The sequence below is a fragment of the Argopecten irradians genome, chromosome 2, assembly GCF_041381155.1.
Source record: "Argopecten irradians isolate NY chromosome 2, Ai_NY, whole genome shotgun sequence".
Lineage (NCBI taxonomy): Eukaryota > Metazoa > Mollusca > Bivalvia > Pectinida > Pectinidae > Argopecten > Argopecten irradians.
Window position 1 is genome coordinate 64,344,296 of NC_091135.1, and position 9,424 is coordinate 64,353,719.

The following is a 9,424-nucleotide window of genomic DNA, read 5'->3' on the forward strand; positions in this document are numbered from 1 at the left end:
TGTTCAATATTTTAATTAACACGAACCCAGTGAAGATTTACAGCAAAAATTAACTCGATACAACTGAAAATGCTGACGCGGTGATGATTTAAGTAAAAACAATTTAAGTAAAAAATGGGAAAACGTTGGCTCTACTCAAAGCAAAAAAAGACACAATTTCAAAACGGCCGCCAAATGGGCCATTTCTTAAAATCGCTGTGTAAAAAGATCTACTAAAAATAGAAATGTAATTTTTTGACAAAATTTGCTACAGACCACATGCTACAGATATTGATAAATAGTATTTGAAAATCTCATAACGTTTTTGATCTATGTTGAAACGAGACTTCAACGGGACTGTAACCAAAGAAGAATACATCCTTAATTCACTAACAGACAAAGAGATTAATCCAACAACGCATACAGTCATATAAAACCAAAATCGCTATCAACATACAGTCTTCTCTCTACAAGTCATACAATACCGTTTCCAAGGGTGCTGTTTATAATCGATGTTTAATCTGTTTTCTAAAATTAGAATGTTTTCTATGAAAAGTACTTTGAATTAAAGCATAATCAAATAGAGGAAATGTGTATATTGTATATTCAAACAATTTGCGAGACTATCGGTCACAGAGAGTACTACTGGCACTGATTCGATATATTTTTAGGTAATTATAGGTGTCATTTCCGACGAAGTATAAGTTAGCATCAAAGGTTAATGTATATATATATAATATATTATAAAAAAAAAAAAAAAATCTGCGATCGATCTCAAATTGATCGATCGCAGATTTGTTTTAGTTTTTTTTCTATTTAAATTCCATCACAAGGATATTCAATATTTATTTATTATATAATATATTAAATATTTTTTATATAAAAATAAATCGGTATAAAGCAATAGATGTTGGATTTTCAAATGAGTTAGGATGAATGTGGAGGACCGTCGTGATACTTTACCATTGTACCATAAAAGTCCAGCCGCAAGCTGTAAAAACATTAAATGCATTTGAAAAGTCAGAAAATGATATCAAGAGTGAAAAATGTGTAAACCAATTTGGGTTTTACTAACGCTCGTTTACAACCTTGTTCAGTTCATTTTTGTTGTGTCTCCTTGTGATAGTGTGATAAGCATAATTGTAGATTACTCTCTCCATAATTGGTGAAACATGTTAGGATATTTATCGCCATTCAACGATTGTTAAAGTATACTTTTTGTAAACCTGGCAGATTTTACAAGGTACAAGGTTTTTCAGTTTATTTAACTTTACATATTAAGTAGCAAACAACATTAGCTCTGTATTGCTATTATTGCGACAAACAAAGTAAGAATACAAATAAATAATAACTTATGTTTTCAATGCAGCATGCGGGTATGTAGATCAAGCATGTATAACCAGAGATTTAAATAGTATAGTAATTATATAAATCTCTGGTATAACCAGATAGTGTAAGATGAGGCCTGACCCCTCAGACAACTCGTATGTCATATCTTTATTTCTATTTCTTTCTTTTCTTCCTTTTTATTCTTGGTTATAGGAACGTGGTCAAGTCTCCGTGTTTTCACGACCTTCTTCAATTCTCATTAAAAAATCTGATTTATACGGCATTGATAGGTTAAACCTTATCTGTTAATTTAAGAATTGAGGAAATTGTCTGGTTATGATACAAGTCAAGAATTAGTTTGTCTAGTAATGATATTTTCGGCACAGGGCGAAATAACTAAATTACATGATAACCGATACGTTAAGTGACAATGCAATTATAATTTTATAAATTATATACAAATTTTGAGATTATTTATTTTACCTTTAAAACGGGTTTAAACTTTATATCTAGCATAACGATACAAATACCGAGACTTGACATTTGATTCTTTATATCCTTCCGATGCTGTCGACAGAAGACGAAAGAAACAAAAACACGGGATGCGATGAACTTTAAGTAAAAGATATGTAAAGCGATCAGTGCAGCATCGGAAGTGATTACATATTACTACACATAAAATTAAATATGCTATGTTTCAATAAAAACTATGGGAAGGAACTTTATAAATTGTTCAAGGAAAAAGCAATACATAAAATTGAGCTTAGTCTTAACTAGCGATCCATCTTGTATATTTTATCTACCATGGTATTTGATCAGCACAAAGAAAAATCAAGTAATTTCGAAGTAGTGATTTAGCCAGTTCTTAAATGAAAAGGCTGCTATCAAAACGATATCGTTATTTTACCATATACCCGCGCTTTCAAGGAAGATTAATCTATTTTAATTTTCGCGTTTAATGCCATGCTGTACCACAATTTGTGGCGCTAGCTATTAATCTTTTAAATTAATGGATCAATGGATACGAGATATGAATGTAAATAGGAGTGCAACACTCAACAGCATTATCTAAACAACATTGATGATTTTGAAACATGTTTCTGATTAAGTTTAGTTTGAAGACGGACAAATCTAAATTGGAAATCAAAGTTTTTTTCTATCACTTTGACATATCATGTCTTTATATGCGATCGTTGTTTTTATGTTCATGCACTCTTTATCGCAGTGTGAACTTTATACGTGCACTTCACATTATAAGGCCTGCTTGTTGGGTACACGATACCTTCGGTCTACTGCTAGAGTTGTCTCCCATTACGAAATGCCCGGATGTTTTCCATTAGCAACAAGAAAGCATAAAAATGGCTGACTCGGAGTCGATGAGTCTCGATACCAGCAATGATGCTGGGGAAGATCCATTGCAGGATATGGCCGACGAAGACCTATTTCGCATGGTCGAAGAAATGCAGTAAGTAATTCCAGCTATTTATACGGGAAGCGATAAATTCTATACGAGAAAATGGATAGTAAAAATCACCAAACACCAGTCTACACAAAATGAAAGTATTGACAGAAATTTATTGTGTTTGGTCGATTTTATAACGTGTTTTCGTCAAAAGATAGTGATATTTACTATTTGATAAAAATATATATATCTAGTATCATATATCCATACTTTACTTTTTTCATGTGATGTCACATATGATTGACTTTAGTTCAGTAACAGACGAATGACTGTATTGTTTATAAGTTATCCGATTCGTCTGTTTAGACTTGCTTGGCTCTACTGCAGTACACTGTAGGTACCGCCGCACCCCCGTATTCCGTAGTAATAAGCATTGTATAAGAAGAATATTAAACTAGTAGTCAAGTTTTTAAATTAGTAATCAAGTATTATATATTCAACTGATGTCAAATAATTGTCATTATCTGCGCGTGTTAAAACTTCAGAAATACAAACATATTGCTCCAATATTTCTGCTGTAACAGCAGACGATAAAATGTATCCTCGTTGACACCAGAGATATGCATGCCCCCAATTCCATGGTACGTCATATCCAGTAGATTAGAAGATCAAAATGGATTAATTGGGTACAGTACAGGTTTTACGATGCATCAGCCATAACATTTTAAGATCAATAAAGGAATTAAGATACTACCATGTATTATGAATCAATTATTTATCGTAACGTGGCTAGAAGTCTTGTTAGATTGAAATTGGGACCATTCATGAAAGAAGTCTGTGAAAAATAGTAACATTTCAATGGGTTCCCGGATCACTTTTCAACTCATTTTTTTCATAAGGAAGTTAGCTCAGTACAGTACAGGTTTTACGATGCATCAGCCATAACATTTTAAGATCAATAAAGGAATTAAGATACTACCATGTATTATGAATCAATTATTTATCGTAACGTGGCTAGAAGTCTTGTTAGATTGAAATTGGGACCATTCATGAAAGAAGTCTGTGAAAAATAGTAACATTTCAATGGGTTCCCGGATCACTTTTCAACTCATTTTTTTCATAAGGAAGTTAGCTCACAAAATGACAGTTTTTAAAACTAAATTCATGCCATTGGATATTTTATAACAGATGTTCTGTATTTTGTTGGTATATAAGCGGGAATAGGCTTGGGTCATCTATAATATATTGGCAAACATGAGAAAAATCGATTTCAAATACATGATACATGGACATGTTCGGCTCTTTTTCATCTATTTGCATCTGATATCAGATAAATCATATTTTTTCTGCATTCTGATTAAACAATATTTTGTCGCTATTTTTGACTAAATTTGAAATAATCTGCTGCAAATGTGACGTCATATTAGTATAAAAATACAAGATTTCGTCAATACCGCAAAAGCCACGGAATTAGGGGGTTTGTCAATATTTGCTCATGTGACATCCTTGGTAAGCTTAAACTATATAGTTTACCAGATATGTAGTTACCTAAAGATAAATAGTTTTTATTTCCTCCAAAGTATGAACTATTTACTTTTGGAGAGTCCCTCCCTGAGTGTAGCCATTATTTGTCCTAACATTATATATTTTATATTATACATAAGAAAGTAGAAAATACATAAGAAAGTAGAAATTAAATTGCTATCAAATGAAGTTTCATTAAAATCCAAGAAGTCCTGCCACACTTTTTTATTCCTGAAGATCCCAAGTAAATGAGGTCGAAATATCATTTAATGGTTTTCCATAGTGATTACTGTTTTAATGTTTTCAACTGTTATTTCAGAAAAGAAAATGATGTTCTTGCAACAGAAACACAAATGTTTGAGAAATACCTGAAAAGAAATGAGACAAAAGATGCCTTAGGGGCCCCAGGACAGGGTGCAGCTACACCAGGGATCGTTCCATCAGCTTCTAACCAAGATGTGATGCGTGGAGTGAACAGGAAGAGGTCAAAGTCTAGGAGTAGTAACATTGATAAGTCTTCAATGCGGCTCAACACAGAGCAGAAATGTGACATTGCACAGAAGGAAATTGATGAATTAAAAGAAGAAATTGAAAAATTAAAAGAAAACTGTGAAAAAATTCTAGATACATATAAGGTATGTGTGTGCACATTTCTTACAAGATAGCATGCATACTATTTGTCCTAATATTTAATATACAATTATTGATCATTTTCATGTTATCATAGCCTTAGACACATTTTAATTTTACCCACGACTTGATGATTTTGTAAGGTTAAAAATGCCCATATCTATTTCTGGTGGACTGTTGAAAACTACTTTTTATATAAAATTGCAATATGATTCATGACAATTCATATTCATGTATATCATAAAAATGAAAGGATAGCTGAGTAGACTTTTCATTTTACAAACAACAGAAAAGGCTTGGAGAAAGAGGTTTTCTACAGCATTTTACAAATATCTCTTCAAATACTGGTAATACAGTATAACTTGTCTAAACCGGATGTGAACGGGACCAGTCGATTTGGTCGGTTTATACAGGTATCCAGTTTATAGAGGATAGAACCTTATCACAATATGTTCACATGGAAATCATCAAAAGAATTTTTTTATTACAGCACAAACATTTATTCTCACATATGTACATAGTAGAACACAGAATTCTATCCTACGTTTTCTTGGTTTATGAGCTGTATATGTACGATCCATTTCTCTCGGTGTGCTACATTCAAATGAACTCTCAAATGTTATGTGTATGTTTTTTTGTTAGATTTGACCGTGAAAAGTATTCACAAATACAATGTACATGTAACACAACCGTCGAATGAAAAGTTGTCACTATCTAGCCCTTAGTATACCCGTACAGGTAAATCCCCTTAGGCGCCTCATGATCAGTCCCATGTTGTGAAAACATTGTTGCCGGTTTGCCCAAGTTAATTTTACAAAGAAAGATAAAGTAACATTTCCTAGACAGTTCCGGTTTTCAGAGTATACAGGTTTCGGATTATGCAAGTTTTGGGTACTATAGTTTATTAAGAAATTTGCCGGGACCAAACAAATTAATCGGTATAGACAAGTTTCCGGTTTATACAGGGTTCGGTTTAGACAAGTTATTCTGTACATACATTCATTGCAATGTATAATGATATTGAAAATTGTTTGCAATATATATGTATTATTATTAGACAAGCATAAACTGTACTCAGCAGGGTTTTCTCTCTCGTTTAAGTGGAATATGAACTTTTACAATTCATAGCAAAAATACAGCATTATCTTATGATTGAAATTTTCACTGATTTCAGGCTATAATGGAAGAAGCAGACTTGAGATTAGCAGAAACCAAGAAGGAGTCATATGAATTTGATCGTGATATATTGAAAGGCTCAGTTAATGCCAGAACAGCCACAGTTATGGCTGAAAAAGTTGTGCGGTACTTTGAGGACAAATTAAGATCTCGAGTAAGTTTGTTCATAATTAATTTTTTTCCATGTACCCATTGTCTTAGGTCTACCCTATTAAAAAGATGCATAAAAGATAACAAATACAAACATAATCAGAAATTATGACAATTCAACCCTAAAATTAATTTAATTGGAACAAAGTCAAGCAGAAATATACTACATTTGGACCTTTTAATTATTATTCAGTTGATATGAATTAAGCAGTTAATTTTCAGGTATTTAATACTGATTATGGTTACAGGCATATTATGTATTTGTAATGTCTCTCCTTATCTGACACATGTTTGTGTTTGTAAAAAAAATTGTTGTAAATTCTTTATTAATTTTAATGCTTGAATTTTTTCTTCTGCTGAACAGGATGCCTTAGTTGAAAAGCTTCGTCTAAAAAATTCAACGTTAAAAGTACAAAAGAAAAAATTACATCTACAGCTGAAACAGGTAAATATTAACCATTAATTATCCAGTAGTAATAGCAGCTTGGTAAATCCTTCTTTTCTGCTTTAAATTTCTTACCTTTAAATCTTTAAACACTGACCAAGTGGTTAAGGTGTTTGATGTTGCAGTTCTAATACAATATTTGTGTTGGGAATTTGAGGCTATGGGGGCAGTTGCCAGATGCTTTCAGCAGGTTGGTTGTTTTTCTCTGGGATCTGTCACTTTTACACCAAATTTGTCCTTTAGTGACTCTAGCTGTTTAAGAAACATTAACCTAAAAATAAGCGGAACTGCAATTGTTTTGTGACTACTAAACCTGATTTCCTTTATCAATATTTCAGAAAGAAGAGATGGGTGAAGTGTTACATGAGGTGGATTTCAACCAACTTAAGATAGAGAACCAGCAGTACCTAGAGAAGATTGATGAGAGGAATCAGGACTTACTCCGACTCAAGCTGATGGCTGGTAAGACACTGCAGGTCCTCAACTCCTACAAGAAGAAGCTTCATACACTGACAATGGAGTCGGAAAGACTAAAATCTGAAATCACAGCCAGAAATGATCTTCTGACGAGGATAGATGCTGAAACAAAGGTGGTGGAGGTGGTGAGTATAGCTCATTACAAATCGTCTGATTGACAGAGTTATAATCTGCTCTTCACCTATTACTTTCTCAAATATTCAGATATTACTGTCAACATCAAATTTACTCCATGCATTGGACACAGTCATCAAAATAATGTTCAATAATACTTGATGTTAACTTTTACAGGAACGTGCCAAAGCCGAAAAAATTAACAGAAAGTTGCGACAACAACTAGCAGATTACCGAGTACCTGAGGTGATGGACTATGTCACAGAAAAAGCAGATTTGTATGAACTACAAAAGAAAGTACGGAGCTGGGAACGCAAGGTTGAAATAGCTGAGGTAACTGCAAGTTTTGCTTGATAATGTATCTTGATGTTTGATTGTTTTACATATTGAGGGATACATTCTGTTAATATGATTTTTCCACTATCTGTAGGTACTGTATTGTATTGCAGGAATTATGATTCCATTGAAACATGGTCACTAAAAACATAAAATAGTATGCAAAGATTAAATCCAATAATCTGTATATAATTTGTAATTTTCACTGAATGTTCAATTTGCATTTAAGAAAACTTGCAAGTTATCTATAAGTATTTTTTACTTCCCCCCCCCCCCCTCCCACCCCCTCCAACTTCCACGAAATGAAGAGCATTAGTGTTACACACATCCATCCTGTCCCACTTTCAGACATGGCGGCGTGCAGGAACATTATGTCATACAGACACCTCTAGTTTCTTTTGCTTTACAGATGGCACTGAAAACCCACAGAAAGTCATGGAACCAGCTGCAGGCAGGAGCCAATCAGATGCAAGCAACACAGTGGGGGCGCATGATGGAGGCTGTGTAGTGTTATTGGAGACTGTATCAAAACTTTTCATTAAAAAGTAAAACATACGGATTATGTGATGGTGTACATGACTTTGAATAAACATTAAGACCTTACATAATATACGTTACCACTGATTGAAAACTACATGTACTATTGGCCTTGGTACTATATGGATTAGCATCATCTCTGTTGCCCAGAACAGGCAAGTCCAACATTCGTGGAGCAGAACCTTCTAGTGGCATAACTTTGTATTAACAGATAAATCATTATGTTTCATTTAATGCAGGGTTGTATTTTAAATATATGATAATGTTTGTTTAATCACAGACTTAGAATACATCAAAGTTAATTATAAAAGTTTTGGTAGAGTACATATACATTGTACATCAAAGTTAATTATAAAAGTTTTGGTAGAGTACATATACATTGTACATCAAAGTTAATTATAAAAGTTTTGGTAGAGTACATATACATTGTACATCAAAGTTAATTATAAAAGTTTTGGTAGAGTACATATACATTGTACATCAAAGTTAATTATAAAAGTTTTGGTAGAGTACATATACATTGTACATCAAAGTTAATTATAAAAGTTTTGGTAGAGTACATATACATTGTACATCAAAGTTAATTATAAAAGTTTTGGTAGAGTACATATACATTGTACATCAAAGTTAATTATAAAAGTTTTGGTAGAGTACATATACATTGTACATCAAAGTTAATTATAAAAGTTTTGGTAGAGTACATATACATTGTACATCAAAGTTAATTATAAAAGTTTTTGCTAGAGTACATATACATTGTACATCAAAGTTAATTATAAAAGTTTTTGTAGAGTACATATACATTGTACATCAAAGTTAATTATAAAAGTTTTGGTAGAGTACATATACATTGTACATCAAAGTTAATTATAAAAGTTTTGGGTAGAGTACATATACATTGTACATCAAAGTTAATTATAAAAGTTTTGGTAGAGTACATATACATTGTACATCAAAGTTAATTATAAAAGTTTTGGTAGAGTACATATACATTGTACATCAAAGTTAATTATAAAAGTTTTGGTAGAGTACATATACATTGTACATCAAAGTTAATTATAAAAGTTTTGGTAGAGTACATATACATTGTACATCAAAGTTAATTATAAAAGTTTTGGTAGAGTACATATACATTGTACATCAAAGTTAATTATAAAAGTTTTGGTAGAGTACATATACATTGTACATCAAAGTTAATTATAAAAGTTTTGTTAGAGTACATATACATTGTACATCAAAGTTAATTATAAAAGTTTTTGCTATTGGCATTAGATTGGAATCATTGAAATTCAAGATATATTGAGGTATATATGTATATCAGTGTT

At 32.1% G+C, this 9,424-nt stretch overlaps 1 protein-coding gene across 1 annotated transcript; it reads left to right on the forward strand.

The window, feature by feature from the left end:
- The first annotated feature begins 2,617 nt into the window (after positions 1-2,617).
- Positions 2,618-8,124, forward strand: LOC138316215 (cilia- and flagella-associated protein 263-like). The gene is made up of 7 exons (XM_069257802.1): positions 2,618-2,773; positions 4,554-4,869; positions 6,039-6,194; positions 6,555-6,635; positions 6,974-7,237; positions 7,404-7,559; positions 7,972-8,124. Exons 1-7 carry the CDS (start codon positions 2,667-2,669, stop codon positions 8,068-8,070), a joined length of 1,179 nt encoding a protein of 392 aa, XP_069113903.1. The 5' UTR covers positions 2,618-2,666; the 3' UTR covers positions 8,071-8,124.
- Positions 8,125-9,424: the final 1,300 nt, after the last annotated feature.